This window comes from Takifugu rubripes, chromosome 22 (assembly GCF_901000725.2).
Source record: "Takifugu rubripes chromosome 22, fTakRub1.2, whole genome shotgun sequence".
Classification (NCBI taxonomy): Eukaryota; Metazoa; Chordata; class Actinopteri; order Tetraodontiformes; family Tetraodontidae; genus Takifugu; species Takifugu rubripes.
This window is the reverse complement of record NC_042306.1, coordinates 3,695,699-3,715,448: the sequence shown is the minus strand read 5'-3', so window position 1 is coordinate 3,715,448 and position 19,750 is coordinate 3,695,699. Positions and strand designations below refer to the sequence as shown.

General features: G+C 41.1%; 1 protein-coding gene across 1 annotated transcript in view; it reads left to right on the top strand.

The window, feature by feature from the left end:
- Positions 1 to 7,718: 7,718 nt before the first annotated feature.
- LOC101062798 (collagen alpha-1(XI) chain-like) overlaps positions 7,719 to 19,750 on the top strand; it is a 57,240-nt gene continuing 45,208 nt past the window's right edge. Inside the window, 4 exon segments of the mRNA XM_003975336.3 lie at positions 7,719 to 8,260; positions 12,410 to 12,574; positions 14,652 to 14,865; positions 15,795 to 15,957. Of these exon segments, the coding sequence (XP_003975385.2) occupies positions 8,146 to 8,260; positions 12,410 to 12,574; positions 14,652 to 14,865; positions 15,795 to 15,957 (657 nt within the window). The 5' untranslated portion in view covers positions 7,719 to 8,145.

Sequence of the window (19,750 nt, the reverse complement as noted above, 5' to 3'; positions counted from 1 at the left end):
TCAGAGCAGAAAGGAAAGGCATTCATCATCTAATTTGACAAGAAACACACACAAAAAAAAAAACGCCTCCACATGTTGGAGGTTAACTGAGGTGATAGGGGCTATTTTTGTTCCTTATCTTGCTTGTGAACTTCATCAAATGTTCACTAACTCACCCGTAGTGCTACCAAATTGTCGATTTATTCCTTTTTTTAATGTTACTTTTAAAGCCTTTTTAAGTTCTTGGACATTTGCAGTTGTTGCTGTTTACATTGACAACTGCAAATAAACAGGAAATCCCCATCTAGTATTGTATTATGTTTTATTATAGGCAACTCTTCATTTTGTCAGTCTTGCAACATAGATTTTGTGCCCACAATGTCTGCTCAAGAATTATGGTCAAAACTCTTTTGCCGTTGAAATTCAATCTCATTGAAGCAACAGATCTCCATATTAAATAAAGTAAATGAGATCTTGACCATAATGACAAGTCTGTAAAATCCGAGTATGTGTATAGGTCATTCTGCTACAGGCCACAAGAGGCCACAGACCTAAAAAGGTTCACGCTGGTTTAATTCTGGCGTGCAAGAGATTATCAATGCTACATCAAGCTAAAGATGAACCAACAGTAGAGGGTGAAGTGTGTATGTCCTTTATGAAGCGCTTACAATGACGCTTACAACCATTTTTCTCAGTAATAGGAGAACACCTTTGGTATAAGGTATTGCTTCAACAGGTGTCCATGGTAACAGATTAAAACATGCTGATCAGGAGAGAAAACTGTGTTTATTGGAGTGGTGGAGGGATTTCCATGAACACCGTGACTGAGGATGACTGTCACTGTAAAACAACACTGTCCATAGTTAGTCTTAGATCTGTATGGAAAGTCGAGCTTGTTCTCCAGGTTTGTTTAAATTGTTTTATTGCCCCAGTTGTGAGTGAACTGGCAGAACGTCTTGGGTAAATTCCTTCAAGTTGCTCAGTGGCCACGATGCCCCATATGAACAGGAAGTTAACACATCAGTCATAAGACATTCACTTCTGATTGCCACCGCAACGTTAAATGCAGCATTTATATACAACTGTTGCTGTTGGAGGCCACTGCACATCAAATCAGCTGTTGCTTTGACAGCATTTACTACATTTGGACAGACCAGTTAAAAAAAAAAGCTTGACAGTCAGCCAGATCTCCTATCTCTTTTAAACAAAAGATAAGAGATGAATACAAAACATAGTTGTGAGTAATGATATGCACCCCTCCTCTTCCCCCCAACACACACACACACACACACTGGGCTGGAACCCACATGGCTGAGCAAGTGTGTGGTGAAAGTGGCTGGAAAACCAATTGACTACACATCAAGCAGAAATCCAGACTCTGGGCTGTTTAGAATTTGGTTTGTATGTCGTGCAACGGTTGTTACGCGGCTGTGTGTAGGACACACCATAGTGTCACATTCACAATGTGGATTAGCACGTAACGAACTTGGACTGTGCGTCTCACACTTTCAAATACAAGTATTGTGTGTGTGTTGACCGGAGACCGCATACCACTTTGACTTCTTGTTGAAGCATTTTTACACTTTGAGTCACGTCCCAGAGAAACCTCTTCAAAACCGTAAACACTCGTATGTGTGCGGAGCGTACTATCCAGCAAGGAAATATGTGTGTGCGTGGGGGGCACAATGACATCATCGTTTCCAACTTTTCCTTGATTAATAGTGGATTTTGCAACATAACTGTTTCCTTATTTTGGTGTATCCACATAAACATTTTGTGTGTGATGTCCTATTGTCTGCCCTGCCATTGTCCTTCTCCCTATGGATGGAGGAGAGTCAATCGAATGCTAATATAACAATGTGATTTATACATTGTATTGACCACACCCTCATATAATGACAATAGGAGTTACGGGTGTTTCTCAGTGGCACTAAACTACAACACTGTGATATTAAGACACACACATACACTGCTTACCAGGCACGTGACCTGATGGCTAGAGAATTTATAGTTAAAAGGAGCGTTTAAGCATTTAACGTTAGCGTTTAACATTAGCGTTTCAAAGCTTGCAGTAGCTGCGAGCACCCGACGGGTTCTTTTCTCTAAATTTGCTGGTGGAACATGCTTCAAAAGCAGCTTACAGTACAAAGAGCACGTGGGGATGCTGAGTTTAAACTTCTGAACTCACATTGCCCCAGAGTTGTGTTTGTAGCGTTGTCTTTCTAAAAAAGAAACATGTTCGTTTAAAGACTTTAAAGTCTTCAGATCAAAAGCTGTGTTTAATACACACACAGTCATTTTCAAGGAATTTCTGTTTTTATAGCTGCACTGGGCTGTGTAAGGAGGAGACTTAATATAGAATAATTATACAATGTCTCGGTGCGCTTTGGCAGTAAATGCATCAGTTGTAATCATACGCTCTCATCTAGGAAAACTTGTGCTGGAAAATTGTAGACCAACAAATGAGAATCTATAAGAAGCCACTGAATGCCTGTCTGGAATTACTTGTCAGATTTCAAGGACTCATTTCAAGGGATGTTTCAGTTTTACTGATTTCTTTACTGCCAACATACGAGGCTGAGACTCAGATCAAACTTTTTTGGACGAAGGTCATGGCAGGAAACACACAACCCTGACATTTTCAGCTGACAGCAAAATAACAAAAAAGGACTGGCACAAGTCAAATAGATTGGAGGCGTTCAAAAACTAGTGGCAATTTTCAGCAAATACCTTTAAATTCTTTGAATTTTGCTAATAGTATTCTATGGAGTGCAGCACAGACAATTTAATAATAACAATTATTAAATCAGTGGGCTCGCGTTGCCTTGATTATGGTTTAAAAGCCTTAAAAAAATTACCTATAATTATCTATATTATGATCGGTAACCTGCCTTTCAGGGCCACATCTGGCCGCTATCATCACTGATCATCCAGTGTGGTTTGATTTTTTTAGTGTATTTTGTAATTTTCTAATATAAATTTGTATTTGACATGAGGAATTTGTGAAGGTCAAAGGTCACTGTGATGGTGAATTGACTTTGAAGAGACTTAGGTGAATATAAAACTTATCGATGCAGCTTTAGGAAAAAAGATGCTCTGGATTTCATCCTTCAGCACTTGGTATCTATTTTTCAACATAACTTCATCTGTATGGTCTCATAATTACTTTTCACATTACCTTGTTTTAATAACACATGGCTGAAAAACACAAAAATCATCAAATCTGACTGAAACAAACACAATACTTGTTATGGTAAAAAGCAAAAATATGCTAGCCTAACTGTTTTTAGGATTTATAAAGGATATATAGAAATATTTCATATCAGCTATGGGCAATTTTTGCTATATTGAAAGCTGAAGCTACAGCAGTGCTTTAGATTCCCCGACTCAGAGGTTAACTCCTCTACAAACTGTTTACCATTTGGCACAATTTTTTTCTCTTTCTTTATGTTGTCTGTGTAAATTCTCAGTCATCCAGGTCATTGTATCCAAGGTAGTTTTCTCTGTCAACTGGACTGGGTTTCTTCTCTTGAAGACGTTTCGCCTTCTATCCAGAAGGCTTCTTCAGTTCTGAAATCGCTGGGGAGAGAGCTTGAAAATATATAGCCCCTGTGGACCATTAGCATGCTAATGATCTGGGTGGTCACCTGAGAGTCGTTAGCAGGGTCGTTCGTCGGGTCGTTCACCTAGTTTCTGTTGAGGTGTCTCCCCTTTGTCTGCTGGATCACATGGTGATGAGTCACTGGGTCTCCTGGAATGGTGTGAATGTTTGTTTTGTTGTTGGAAGGAGTGGAGGACTGCATTGTATGTGGGTGACAGGAAGTGCCTCAGGCCACCACCTCTGTTTAAGGATGGTTTTTCCAATTTAACATGGATAGCTTCCTTGACCCCCCTTTCAAACCAGCGGTCTTCTCTGGCCAGTATTCTTACTTGGCTGTCCTCGAAGGAGTGCCCACTCTCCTTTAGGTGTAAGTGGACTGCTGAATCCTGACCCGAAGAGGTGGCACGTCTGTGTTGTGCCATTCTTCTGTGGAGAGGTTGTTTGGTTTCCCCAATGTACAGTTCCTTGCATTTCTCCTGGCACTGTACAGCATAAACAACATTACTTTGTTTGGGTCTTGGTGTCTTGTCCTTTGGGTGTACTAACCTCTGTCTGAGAGTGTTGCTGGGTTTGAAATGAACCGGTATGTCGTGTTTCTGGAGGATCCTCCCAAACTTCTCCGAGACTCCAGACAGGTAGGGGATGGAAACGCTGCGGCGTTTGTTTCTCTCCTCCTCTCCTTTGCTGAGGTCTCGCTTTCTTGAGGTCCTGGTGAAGGCCCAGTCTGGGTAGCCACATGTTTTGAGAGCTGTCTTAATGTGGTCCTGTTCCTTCTTTCTGCCTTGGGATGTGGTGGGTATTTCTCTGGCCCGGTGTTGGAGAGTTCTGATCACTCCCAACTTGTGTTCCAGTGGGTGGTGAGAGTCAAACTGGAGGTACTGGTCGGTATGTGTAGGTTTTCTGTAGACTTCGATGGTGAGATTTCTGTCCTCAGTGATCTTGACTGCGCAGTCCAGAAAGGCCAGACTGTTTCCTTTTACATCTTCCCGGGTGAATTTTACATGCTCGTCTGTTTTGTTGAGGTGATCAGAGAACGCTTCCAATTCTTGTGTTTGAATTTTGACCCAGGTGTCATCCACATACCTGAACCAGTGGCTTGGCGCAGTTCCTGTGAAGGATGTCAGGGCCTGGGATTCCACCTTCTCCATGTATAGGTTGGCAACTATGGGGGATACTGGTGAGCCCATGGCACAGCCATGTTTCTGCCTGTAGAAGCCTTCTCTGTACTGGAAATAGGTGGTGTTCAAACACAGGTCCAGCATGGTGCAGATTTGGGCCGGTGTTAAGGTTGTTCTTTCTGTAAGATTCTTGTCCAATAGAAGGTGCTTGTGGATGGTGTCTATGGCGCTGGCGGTGGGGATGCACGTGAAGAGTGACGTGACATCATAAGATACCATAGTCTCTTCTGGAAGTAGTGTGAGTCCACTGACTTTTAACACCAGGGACTTTCTTTATGTTACATCTTTGTGTGGTTTAGAGGTTGGCATGTGTTACCAGGGTAACAGGCATGTGGTCAGCTCTCATCTTAGTGAGGCAGGCACGCCTCTGCTGTCTACCATACACTGCTGGGATGCCAGGTCAATCCTTGTGGGACATTGGCTTTACCTGATTAGAGGCGCTGATGTCCCAGGGCAGCATGTTGATGTTTGTGGTGGCCATCAGCAGGAGGGTCCCCCGAGCTGAATAAGTCTGGTCCTGCTCAAGGTTTCTTCCTATTAAAGGCAAGTTGTATCTTGCCACTGTTGCTTGTTGAGGGTCAGGCCCGGAGATTCTGTAATTCTGTACCAAGACTCAACTTTCATTGTAACAGATGCTGAAAAATAAAGACAAATTATGGGGTTTAGGTCAGGCCAATTTGCTGGCCAATGAAGCCCCTCTCAAACCACTTGCTTAGACTAATAACGATTTGTCTTGAGTTTGTGTGATTCTTTTTTTTCTTGCTTCTCCTGCACTTATCTGTTTGTGTTAAAGACTTTTGCCTGGATTATATGTCTGCCTTTAGAGACCAGAGAGATTCACTCTGGAGGCACCTTGGATGCTTTTATCCTGCCACAACTCCTTTAGTGTCGACAGGAATGTTGGGGTAAACAGGAAATATAGTTGATCAATATTTGCTTGTATTTTATTCAATCCTTGAGTTATTTCAGAACACCATAACAGCTTGTGTGTGTGGAACAATCAGAGGGAAATACGGTGTCCTGTGAGGGACTTAATACAAGCTCTGTTGTTGCAATAGCAACACCCAGTGTCACATTAAGGCTACTGCCCTGCCCTTATTTCTCCATTTAGACTCAATTTAAATACATTTTATGTATGAAGTATGTTGTTAATATAGTTGTTCAAGTAAAGGTGTCTGAGGATTTTTTGTTCTTACTTTTTTTGATTAAATCAATAAATAAAATAGTAAAGAAACTATTGCAATGATGAACATTAACATAATTGTTCTTTTAGACATACTGAGGCCCAGATGTTGGCATCAAGCAGAGAAAGATTTGATCTGGGGTTGTTCAGCTGCTCCAGATCAGGAAGTACATGATAACAGATGACAAGGTGAATGTGAATTGGTCTTTTGCTTCTTCAAAGGTACCGTATGGATTAAAGATGAGCTATCATCTATTAATCTAGGTTACCAGTTTACCCCAGTTGGACGAAAAGTATTTGTCTCAAAAGGAAAAACAAAACCTCAAGACTAATGACTCTTCCACTAGAGGAAAAAAATGTTTCCGAATGGTCGGTTATTGGCCTGAATAAGGAGAGAGAGGCTGAAGAATGAAAAAAAGAAAGCAGAAGAATGAGGTAGCTGGAATGACTGAAACTGGGTTAAGGACAAAAAAAGTATGGTCTTTGAAAAAGATAATGTAAGATCAATTGATTGTTAGCTAGCAAGTTAGCTAGCTGTCAGTAGAACTCGTGTTTGTGGTGAAAATAGGAGTGGTCCCTCATGTATCATGAAACAAATTTAGTGGAGTGGGTTTAAAGAGATGTACTTTTGCTTTAGACCTACAATAAACAGGCTCACCAGGAACAAAAATTCAATTGGACGGGACCGGAGAACAAGAAGAAGCCACGAGGATTCCTCTCTTTTCCAAAAATGACACAGCTATAAAATGCAACACTTTCAGGATTCCTGAAGGGGTGAAAAATCGATTCTGCTATTTTGACATTACATTTTCGCAGGCTCATCTTTGTCCAGACCTGAGACCAGACCCCATGTCCCCTTTTTCGGAAACACTTAAGCAGGTTCGTTAGACTTGACGCAACCATCCAAAATCTCGTATCGCCGATCCAACATCGTTAGGCTTCATTCAGCTCTTCCTACCTAATGTTTGCTCATTATGTGTGTTATTACTGCCTGTAAATAAATCAGCTCAGGGTTACGGGCAGGTGATGAGATGAAAACCATGCAAGTGTTTAGCACAGGACTTCAAGGTACTTATGTAAGAAGTTAAATAATTGGCTTAATTTGAAATTTTATTTAGTTTTTCTCAAGTTTCAATGTGCCACTATATATATTCACTAATTATATTCATCATAGCTAAAGCATCCATGGTATGGTTCCCTTTCTTTATTAAGGGATTGATTAAGGCTGTTGTTGAATATATAAACAGGTCATTTGTGGTTATGGTCCTAATTTGTGCTTTATTATTTCCTGTAATAGAACCTGACAAAAGCAGATTTAGTTTGTAAGAGACTGACCGTGATCGCAGAGTTGAACTCGTCTCCCACTGACAAGGAAAACAGAGTCGAGACAAGCTCTATAGTTACCACCTGTGCTTCCTCTCTTTGTTCCACTCATCCATTAATTATTTTCCGGCCACTGGAACCAAAATGTCCAAAAATAACTTCTGAAGGGAACTCTCTGGAAGTATTTTAGTTTGACCACTGAGGCTTGCATTCGCTGCCTTTGGTAGCCCAAATTTCTCTCAGGAAACGACTGAAATAACAACTTGAGTTGCTTAATTTACATCTGAGTTGCAGTAAAAAGGAAAAAAAAAAAATGTCACCTCTCCTGTTGCTCCAAGCCTCTCTTATCTTTTTAAAGAAGGGGGAGTTATAACTTTCATAGAAATAGAATAAAAGTGTATATTTCTAGTCCAGATGAGTGTGCATATCCAGTGCAGGAAACCTGTAATTAAGCTGCACACTTCTGATGCTGGAGTTGATGGAGCTCCCAGTTCCCTGGCAGGGGCGGGACTGGAGTCAACATTCCCGGCTGGTGATTTGATGAAAGCGCTTTTTTCCAGTGTCACTAACTGAGACAGGGATAAGGTTCTGTGTCGGGGCGTTTGTCCAGCCCTCTGACGGTGCGCAGCTCACAGGGAATCGAGTGGAATTGCGCGTCTTTCCACGAGAGCCCGTTACCATCAGTGTGAGTGAGAGCTGGGCTTAAGGTGGAGCGGATCAGAAGGGCCCAGTGCGGATGAGCGACGCATCTGTACACTTTCACACATGGCGCTGTAGTGCACGCACATTTTCTTTGGGGACTGTGTGGAAAGGATCGTATTAGATTAAAAAAAATTTAAAAAAAAAAGTCGCCCGTTTTTGTTCAGCTGCGGGCGCTCACCATGGAGATGCAAAGATGGACCACCAGGTGGAAGACGAAAGGATGGCTGTGGGATTCAAAACTTATTGCTGCGGTCACCGTCGTTTTAATTCTTCAAACTGTCATCGTCCGAGCAGGTAAGAAGTAGACCTCAGAGTGACCACCTGTGTCCTCCAGGCTGGCGGTCTGTCCGTCTGCGACAGTACACCAGAGATTAACTTTAATGACTGTCACCAGAACTCATTTTGCCACACGAATTAAATGCTTATTATAGACTTTATCAACCAGAGCAGCTGCTGTTTGTATATTAAAGGACACCCCTGTCATCAAACACAGTGTAAATCCTATAACTGTAAAGGCGTGATCATATATAACACATTTATAACAGCGCAGATGAGTGTGTTAGATTTAAACTTAAGAAGAATTCGAAGATGTGTGACCCGTTCGTTCTTTTGAGAACTAAAGTAGATACAGGATTATCCAGGTGTGGTCACAGCAGGCAGACGCACACAGACCGCATCAAATATGTGCGTAAAATCCAAACGGGTTGACGCGCAATTTACGCACGCCCCAGTCGGAAAGGAATTGTTGATCTATCCAATGGATATGTAAATAATATGCTAATCTAGTAAACAAATCAAATAGAACTAAAATTTTGGAACTAAAATGGTCATCACAGTTGTCTTTGTTTAAATTATTATACACTGAGCAAAAAACAAGTGTGATCAATTACAGTTTATATAATATGCTGGGCACAAGTCTGTGGAATTCTTGGAATGAAATTCATATTCTGGCGAGAAGGATCACCTTCTTTCCACATTATCTGGGCTCCCACTGAGTCCAAAAAGGGGCGTTGACGGAAAAAAAAAAGGCTGGATATTTTCTTTACTAAAAAAAAAAAAAATGTAGGTCACATTTATATTTTCTTTGTCTGTGAAGCCATACAGACATATTTTCCCATAAATACAGTATTTGTTTCCTAGTATTATAAAATTAGGACATAAAATTTTAGAATTTGGATGTATTGCACTGGGGCCATTATGCTGACAGATGTTCTTTGAAACGGTTCAATTAAACATTAATGACGCAGTAGTTGCTTATTTTCCTGTCTAGACATTTCCTGACTCAATGTTAAGCCATCACCATCTATTATTTCTACCATAAAAGACTACTGATTTGTAAAGAAGCCCTTCAGAAGGGCAAATTGCAGAGCTGCTTCCCAAAAAATGAAACAATCATGAACGCAGATACCGCAGCGGCATGTCGTACCCACTGCCTATCCTCCTTTGCTCTGCTTGATATTTAAACTAACCATAATTGCATGATGTGCTAGCAAACATGTGCGGCCTTTCCATGGCGCTTTAATTGCTGCCCATGCTGCCAAATCTCAGAAGAGGCCGCCGATTTCAATAAGCGAGAAGTCACAATGGCACAAACTTGATGAGCGTGAATGTCAGCTATGTGACTATAACGAGAAAAATGAGACAAGGGTTTTATTTATTGATCGATTTTACGAGGAAATTAGCATGCTAATGGGTGCTGCACTGTTGCTGAAGTTAATGATTGAAGCAGGTTTCGCACGTCACTGCAGGCTTTTCTCCCTGGGGAAGGGAATCACCCTCCTTTGCCATGTTAGGACCTAGTTAACATGACAGACTGTATATCACAGGCCCCCCCTGACAGCAGCCAAGGCGATATGTCATTAAAAGTCAGAGAGACTGGCAAATTACACCTCAGACACGAGCTCTTCTGCTATCCTCAGATCTGTCTCTTCTCTCTTGTGGTTTTCATCCGTATTATTAGAAGATGGTTTATTTCTGTCTGAAGGATTCTTTTTTGGTGGATGTTCAAGGAAGCTGGCACCTACAAAGCTGAAATGCTTTCAAGAATCCCTAGTCATTTAGGGGACTTTACTGGTTTGGAGATATTAGGGAAGGGATGAGGACTCGAGGGTGTGGATGGGTGCGTGTGCGCGAGTTCATCGCCAATTCAGCACATCTGGAATATATGAGCCTTAGAGGTATGCAGCAATGCTGAAAGGCATTCTTAAACTCACAAAGAGACCTTTAGTTCGAGCCCTCTCTCTTTTGTTATAAACCAGTAGCCCTATATATAGAAAAAAAAAACCTTTGGTGTAAAAGTTTACGAGGGTACACACTCAACATTGAGCTTGAATTTGTATTAACCTCTATCAGAATTGAGTCTGTCTGACTGTCCGTCTGTCTGTCTTTAAATCCCATTTGTGAGGACTTGGACGATTTGTGCCCCCTTCCCCAGATCAGGCAGGTCTGATTCAAGACTCAGGTTGAGTGATATTTGCAGGGTCACAGAGCTCCTGGAGATCTCAGTTTGGATGGTTTACTTGGTGGTGGTGGTGGGTGGGTGGGAAGGACGGGGGGGTTCAGGGAACAGTGCCAGTGCATAATGGTTTCAGCATGTGGACTCCAGGCTCCACCCATCAGACCCCTTTTCTGGTCAGTAAAAGTGAACAGGAAATGTGTAATCAGCACTTCCTGCCTTCACGTGCCACACGACTTAGAGAAGCCTAAACAAACATATATTCATATAAAAGGATCCTTAATCTTTCGTTCTAGATTTAAGGTAGTATGCTACTGCACAAAGATAAAGAAAAAGATAAATACTACAAGCTTTATTACATTTATTAACACTTAATATCTAAGATCCTTGTGATGAGGCCAGTTGTGAGAAACTCAGGCTGATCCTGTTTAATCATCCTCCCAAATTGTCTTCAAACCAATATCAAACAGATGGATCTAAATTTGCCTTCGTTGTTTTTTCCAGGAAGAAAGATTTCTTCTTAGGCCTCTTATCTTTTACTCTTTCGTGGCTTTATCATCGGACAGGTTTATCATTTCTGAGCCTTTGAACGGGACGCGTCCTGCTTTGCTTTACTGAGACCATTCATGAGAAATGAGACATCGGCACGTGCTGCTTAGTTTTGATATTTATTTGGTTTCATTGGGTTTGGGAGGGAAGGGTCATATTTTTCTTTCCACTTCCAGTATCATATTCCTTCGTAGCTTTGTAGCTTAGCTTAGTATCAGTTGTGATGAATCTCATCAAACTATAAGGCAGAATCCACAAATCTGTTATTTTAATATAGAGAAAAAATAAATATTGTTATGATCAATTACAGTCCAGATTGATTAGCCGTTCTTAAAGAAATGCTCTTTTTACTTTATAATTTATTCTAGCTCAAATTGAATCCTAATTAACACTCCTTTATTGCTTTTGTAAATAAATAAAACAACTAAAATTTTCACTAATTATCTACTCACAGTTGTGTTGATTAGGTTCCAAAGATTAATACAAAACTAGTAAAAGTAGAAAAATACTTATTTTTGGTAGAATGATGCCTTAAAATGTTGGACTAATGTTGGACTGATGATTCAGTCATTAGGTTTTACAGTATAAACCCATGATATATAAACCCAGCTTGCTGGTCAAAATGCTGAAAGTTAGAACATTGTAAAATCCTACCACATCATACAATATTCACCTGGGAGATGATGATAATTGAAGACACGAACGGACAGAAGACTAGAGTATTCAAGACGTTTTTGCAACAACAGGAGCAAAAACCACTGAGGAAGTGTTAATGGCAGTACTGCACTGCAGGTTTACCTCTAAACTTCTGGTCTATTGATTAGGCTGGCCATGTTAAGGAACTTGTAAAGTTCCCCCTCCTGTGTTCTGCTTATTCATTAACACCAAAGATGTTAATGTGCCATAGATGCTGCATCTTTTACCAGGAAGAGTAGAGGAGGAGGAGGAGGAGGAGGAGGAGGAGGGCTATGTCAGTCACATGATTCACTCATGCTATAACTGCCTCACTGCTGAGGTGGACCATTAAATAACAAATGTCTCACTTGAGAACTTTGGCCAAGAGAGTCTGTGCTAAATAAGACTCAGGATGTTTTCCTATCATCAAAATGGCACGATGTGATCTGCACTTTCTTCCTGTTAAAAGAGAGATTTTCCTTGCCACTGTTGCTTGTTGGGAGTCAGGCCCTGGGTTTCTGTAAAGCACCCAGAGACAACTTTCATTGTTAATACAGCAGATGCTGTTTAAATAAACGTAACCTATATGTGATGTTGTCATACAGCTGTAAGCCTTAACCCTTTGACTTACACATAGTGTTGGTTTCTTTTTGTAACAGCAAACATATACACACTCTTGAACTCATGACTGTTCATTTTGCTGTTAATGTTTGTGACTTTTGTTGCCAATATTTACTAATTCTAATGAACATTTGTCTTTACAGCCAATCCAGTAGATGTACTGAAGGTTCTAGACTTCAAGAGCACACCTGAAGGAGTACGTAAAGCACCGGGCTTCTGCACATTACGGAGAGGAGCCAAACCTGACATAGCCTACCGAGTATCAAAAGCTGCTCAGATCAGTGCACCGACCAAACAGCTCTTCCCAGGTAATGGCGGCAATTCTCAGTGGCCATTTAAGCTAATGCTAGTGTTGTCATCTGAACACTTCTTTCCGGAGACAATTAGCACTTAATGTCCGATGGCACGGACGACGATGACTGGATTTTTCCTGACCTATACTGTCTATTCAAATTTTTATTCTAAATATACAAATAAATGTATGCCAAGTAAATACAGTGGAGAAAATGGATATGGAAGTTTGCCTTAATCAAGTGGATGTGGTGTAAATGGTACCAAATTCAACCCTTTGCATGTATCACATGTAGGCCGATTTTCTTGCAGGTGATGGAATTTCAGAACACTACATATCGTACCTCTGCCACACTGTTGTGTATTAATATGATATAATCACAGTGTATATACTGACCAAAGTACCAAACAACAGGACAAACAAAATTGGTAGAAAGAAGAGGATCAACACCCTAATCACTGAGATTTAGGCGATTTTGGGACAACAAATAGACTGATTAGAAGAAATTTGGCCTATTCTATTCAGGGGCCACAGGGGCAGATTGACAAGCAGTTTTTGTACAAAGGCTTAGTGATTAAAAGCCATTTCATTAAAATCTTAACTAATCAACAGCTGGAAAGGAAGCCAAACATTGGATATAAAGATGTGGGTAGTGTGTTGTTGTAAAAAGTCTAGCAGTGGTGCTTTGGGGCATTTTGAGACAGTTGAGGTAAGACAGGCTAACACCAAATAAAGTGAATTACACTTATCCAATCTTGGGCGAATAAAAGCAGAGTAAATTAAATCACCGATTTAAACTTGGCTTTAATGCACAGACAGGCTGTGACTTTAAGAACATAAAATGACACCTCTGTAATAGGAGGACGAGTTTCATGGCTGCTTGTAATGCCCCTAGTTTAATGAAAGGTTTGTGTTTTGGCGTCTGCTGTAAACTGAATGAAACATCTCAAATGTCATTTCAAATAATACCCCTTTTAAATGTATTTTTCTGTTTTCTAAAATGCAATTCAGATGTGGTTTCAAGAAAACTTCCATTATGCCTTTGGAAACAAATGTCTCCTACCAAGTGGTGTAAGAAGTTTTAAGCTAAGACTCAAATCCTGCACCTGGTTTTTATTTGATTTGGAGGGAATTAAATCCTGCGCTGTAATTACTGCAGCCTAACAATTAAGTTTCGTCTTCTGATCTTGTCAGCAAAGCATCTTTCCACAAGCAGATTTGAGCGTGACGTATTTGACCGATCTGTTAATCTGTAACAGGTGGTGCAAGGACTTTCTGACAGATGAAACCATGTTGTGATGCACACGAGTCTCTGATCAGACTGGTCTTTTGAGATCTATTGTAATGCCTATCAATAAAATTGACATTCATTGGAGCCCTGTTAACTCTTTATTAGTTAGGTTGGGAGTAGAAAGGGCCCCCAGTTGCTCACTTGCACAAAACCAACTTGGCAATGAATTTAATAGGAACTAGGGGTTGTTAAATAAATTTCCCCGGCCTGTGTTGTTTCTTTTCCAATTGGACTTGGTGTCACATCATTTAAAAATGCTCAAAATAGTGTGAGGTATTAGAGCCACATTCCTGTGATCTTTGGCTTGAGCTGCCAGTACACCTTACACACCCAGTAATGGAAATTTGAGGGATATAATGAAGCTTGAGCGGCGGCACATTGGAGGCGCCACAGAAGCAAAATGTGAAATGAAAGTGTGAAATAATTGCTCTTTCATTTGGTCGGGTTTCATTGTGTGACTGTATCCAGCCCTCAAGGTTTTAAAAATACATTTGGGTGAGTATTAACAGTCCTTGGTTAGAGAAAGGGGCTGAAGCACCAGTGCTGAGCCAGGTTCTTTAAGCTTTCACGTCTCAGGGGCCGCTTGTCTAGACAATGGAGTTTACTGTGAGGAAAGAAAGTTAAACAGCTTGTAAAATTGCCATTACTCTATTTACTCGTTACAACACAATTGGCCAGCGGGAGAACAGGGACACTTTTTTCAATGCTGGGGAAGACCAAACAATCCTCTATTTGTCCAGCAATGGGGACATTTTGATCCCGATGAAGCAAATTATCTGATACACCGATGTTTGACTTTCAGAGGGAGTTTTTCCAGAAGACTTCTCCATCATGTTTACCATCAAGCCCAAAGCCGGCCTCCAGTCCTTCCTGTTGTCCGTGTACAACAACCAGGGCATCCAGCAGCTGGGAGTAGAGGTGGGCCGCGGCCCCGTCTTCCTGTACGAAGACCAGCACGGTAAACCATCGGCAGACGAGTATCCCCTGTTCCACTCCGTCAACCTGGCTGATGGCAAGTAAGTGACCGGCTGCATCTGAAGAGCTTCGGACATCTGTGAGGCCAGATGTGGCTGTTAATCTCTGCTTTCTTTTTTGGTAGGGAGGATTTCAGTTGTTCAATATCATGTTTGCTGTTTTAGACCATTCACTCTTAAACAAAGCGTGCTTCGCAGATTTATCGACCACGTTTTACGCCAGAGTTAAACAATCCCCTAAATGTATTTCTGAAGTGTCAACAAGAAGCTCAGTCCGGAGAATTTATGAGCATCTCCTGTTTGTTCAGTCATTTGTTGAGCGCCGCCTGATGTGAATCCGACAGTAATGGCCAAGAAATCGCTGGCCAACTGTTTGAATATTTACAGTATTTAGACAGAATCTTTGGAAATCATGTTGCTGAGCAAAAACGGTGCAATGAATTACACCAAAACCAAAAAGGTTTCAACCAAAAATAAACAATTCAATACATTTATTTTTCTATTTATAACAATATAGTCCATGTCGGCGTCTTTCATTCAGTTTCCTCAGGCTTGTTCTGATCAGGCTCTATTTTTTAATCAACACATCTACATTCTTTTTCTTTTATGGTCACAAATTAGCTGAAAATATAAAACTCACTATAATAGGTTACCTTAGATCCCAGAAAGTGATCATTAGTCCAGGCTGGATATTGTTAAAAATACTTTTGAACCAAATGCTTAGAAAAGATTAATGCTTACATTATGATACATATTAAAATATATAAGTGACCTTGTTCTTGACCTTGGCAGAAATATAATGTGGTAACAAAACAAGAATAAACCAACAAAACCAGTGATGCTCCCAGTAAAGGGAGGAAGATGAAGAATTACCCATGTTGCATTCAGTGCACTTGGTCCAAGGGACCAGATTTGTCCCACATTTATCTTTTTGCTGTGATTAAATGGGTCTCATCGCCATTGCTTCACAGGTGGCATCGTGTTGCTCTCAGCGTGGATAAGAAGAGCGTTACCATCATCGTGGACTGTAAGAAGAAGGTGACCAGGCCGCTGCGGAGAAGCAGTCGGGCCGTCATCAACACTGAGGGCATCACTGTCTTTGGTACCAGAATCCTAGATGAGGAGGTCTTTGAGGTAAGATGGAGACGGTCAAGAATCAAGATCAAGCTGGGTGTTGATAATGATGGTGTCATATTTGTAGCTACTGTGCTTTAAGCTGTTGTCACTGATTAAGCAGGTAGTTAAGAGAAGAACCATTTCAATTTGACTCTTGTTCGTAATTAAACTACGAACAAGAGTCAAATTGAAATGGTTCTTCTCTTGTGGGGTCACAGGGAGGAGCCCATTAGAGGTACATGGGGGTGAAGGCAGGGCATACCCCTGGATGAGTTGCCAGCTTATTGAACAGCCATCCGTCAGCCCTTAGGGGTTTGGTACCTTTTCTCAAGGGTACCTCAGAAGTGCTGTGAAAGTGTCCAGCTGATACCAGCACACCTTCCAAATTGTATCTGTGACTTTGTCTAGAACCTGGAACCCTCTGCTTCCTACACACTGAGTGAGCTACCACTGCAACTGAGATGGATTTTAACTATGGTTAAACTGGCTTTTAGTTCAGTTTTTCATGACATTCTATATGCACATACCTGGATATTAGTCCTTGGGAAAGGGGTTTCTAGTTGATTAGGTCTGTTGTTGTGCAGGTGTCCATGCAATTGTCACATTTTATCTCCCTACTGCCTGTTGTTTAGTGGTGGTGCGTCTTTTATCCGTGTTAAAGCTGAGTTACAGCTGGAGAGTGATGTCAACGTCCAACTCATGCATCTTTACCACTGCGGAGGCCTGTGGACCATCATGTCTGGTCTGGTGGGGAACAGTTTCTGAACACGAATGACATTTCTTGGATAGAAAAATTGACCATATATATTTCCATCATGCTTTGTTGGACCACATGATCGAATATCAACATCAACATGGAAACAGTCAGTTCTTAATCACACCTAATCACAGACATGTGGTCGGCCTCCAGGAGCAGCAGTCTGCCAGCAGAACCCAGAGGAGTTCAGACTGCAATCACCAGGCTGACTGACAACAGACATGTTCCTAATCTAAACATCTTAAATCAGCTCCGTCACATGGAAGCAACCATTTTTATGCAGTGAAAGCCTTTTCTTCCCGCATTACCAACACCGATGTAATGAATCTGCCTCCCCCAAATATATCAGCTATATACAGTTTAAACAGAAGACAATAGCAGATAGTGATCATTTGTGTTGAATGCACACATCAACTATTCACAAGAAGTTGGAAATTATAAACAACCCAGCACGTCAGAGCATTTCCTCCAGCTGCACAGAAGTCTTGTAGACACATAATGCAGACATTCACTGGACTAAAGCAATTATGTTTTTGTGGCAGCAACATGCCATTTATTTCTCCATTCTGCTTGGGTTGTAATGGAAAGCACATTGTCAATCTTGAGCTCAAAGTCCCTCTTACTGTTATGAAAAGGGCTATTTTTTTCTCTCTAAGACTTTAAGTTTAAATGCTCAAGGCCACACAAAAATGGTATTTGTTTTTCATTAACTTGTACATACAGGACAAACTCAATTTTATTAGCCAAAATCGCAACATTGGCTTTGTATACCTTGCAAAAGACATGAGTAATCCCTCGCTCTTTCGCATTTGTCTAGAGATAAGTTCTCGAGTTTTGACTTCAGCTATTCATATTATACTAAATGGATTTTGCAGGTATTAACGATCTGATTAATCACCACTCACAGATCTCTGTGCAGTTGCTGAAGTGACACAGATGATGCCCTTTATTTTGTGTCTGTGTGGAATTTTTTCACACCAGGGGATGCCTGCAGGTCAGAAATGAATTCCCATGGATAGAGGCCCCACCCGTCTCAACTCATGTAGAGGCCTTTACTGGATATTAGGGTTAAAGCTATGCAGCCTGAGGGTAAATCAACCTTTTAACACTATCGGAAGATCAGCTGATGGACACAGCAATCGGTACTGGGGTTGCAATTAAGATCATTAGTATTTTAATGCTCAGAATAAAAGCTGCCTTCACTTTCGCCAGTTGTGTTGTATTTTTGAAGCTGCTTTATGAACAGCTATGTGACTCTTATCTTGTTGTTAGTATAAGTGTTATGAATACCAATAAAAGGGTAATTGGACGAGCAGAAACCTGTTGCTTTTGTTCCAAAGGATATGGGGCTCTTTGCCAGTAGCAGGAGGGTTTTAAACAGTGGGTCACACCGCGGCGCTGCCGGGTGGCCGTATATTACTCTGTGATTCTTTCCACTTCCAATTTAACAACCCTTCATTTGTTGATTGCAAACTGGCTACTTAACAGCACACTGCTGTGCTGGCAAAAGTCTTAATACAGGAAATTTGTTTGGAGAGGTTCCCCTCTTGAAGGGAATAAAAAAAATTGAGGATGCTGGCTGCAACTATAGTGATGTCTTATGGTGGTTTTCAGTCTACAGCCAGTTGATTTAAACAATTATTTAATCACTGTCACATTTCAACTAAAAAAAAAAGAACCCACTACCGATAATCGCAATCTGTTACTGTTTATAGCTGAGATCTCATTTGCTTTATTATTAAGGGCAAAAAAAAAGCACAGATTCGTAAGACTTTGGCTGTTTTCATTGTAACAGAAACCAATTGGACCGTGCTTTGGAAAAAATAGACAAAAGGAAATGTTGAATAATTTAAAAAGTTGATCTATAGTGTCCAGCTAATCCTTTATTATGTTAAATATGAGTAACAATGTTGATGCATGTCTTCATGACAGCACTTAATTGTGGTGGTATTGTTGACCTTCGTGCCACAGTTTGCCGTGGAATTGTCCTTCCCCTCTGAAACGCCTCGGATCTGTGAGCTTCTACCGTTGCAGCAGATCGCATGAGCAGGTGTCAAAGCTGGAAGAGCGGGGACAAGTGAAGACAAGGGGAAAATATGATCAGTGTGTGCTCGGTCTTAGCTCCAGGCAAACAGCTGTTTAAAAGATATGCTCCCTGACTGGGTCTGCACACGTCCAGGTTTAAATCTGAACCCAGCCAAAAGGCTAGGATGGAAATCTCTGGTCGTGCATTGCGTCGCTTTGTGTATGTCGACTGTGTGCGTTGATGCATGAAAAATGTCTGTTTTTGTGGAAGATAGTGGAGATAGAGAGACGATGGTAATCTGCTTATGTGTCTGTCAGTACTGAGTAGTTAATTACTCTAAAGTACTTTCCCTTAAGCTGAAAGTCTTTGGTAGAGGAATCTAACCTTTCTAATGGACCCAGAGCCTTCAATTCAGCTTTTGCTTCTTGTTTGACTTGGCAGGAAGAGAAACGCTCTGACTGTTTTTTAGCTGCTTCACTACATCTTTATCCTCCGGAACGACATGAGGATAAATTATTGGCCTGCGTTACTGGATATGATCTTCAGCTTTTTCTTTTGATTATAGTCCTATAAAAGTTTAAATGTGCTTCTCTGATGCAGGTATGAGTAAGTCATCATTCCATCCATCCCATTGCGGTGTGACCCTGTAACTGGTAGCACCACAGTCAGGAAGAACAGGACCCAAGGTGCTTCTTAAAGTTTTTGCTCATGGAAAAAAAGAGACAAGGGAGACAGAAAGTGAAGCAGATGGTTCAGTTTTAAGAGCTACTGTCAGGAAAAATGTTTCGATAGTCAGCGTGTGTGAAGCAGTTGTGTGTCGCCACTGCTTGAAAAGAAACTTTATCCCTCTTTAGACCACAAACCCTGCAATTAATAACTTGCTGGGGGAAATCTGGACATTATGCATGTTCCCCCTGACGTTTAAACGGTCCAGCTGGAAAGGCAGCGAGTTTGTGTGCCAGTGAAATACTGCCAATTTAACAATATGCACGAGTAAGATTTGAACCACCATTGTTATCGGTTTTGTG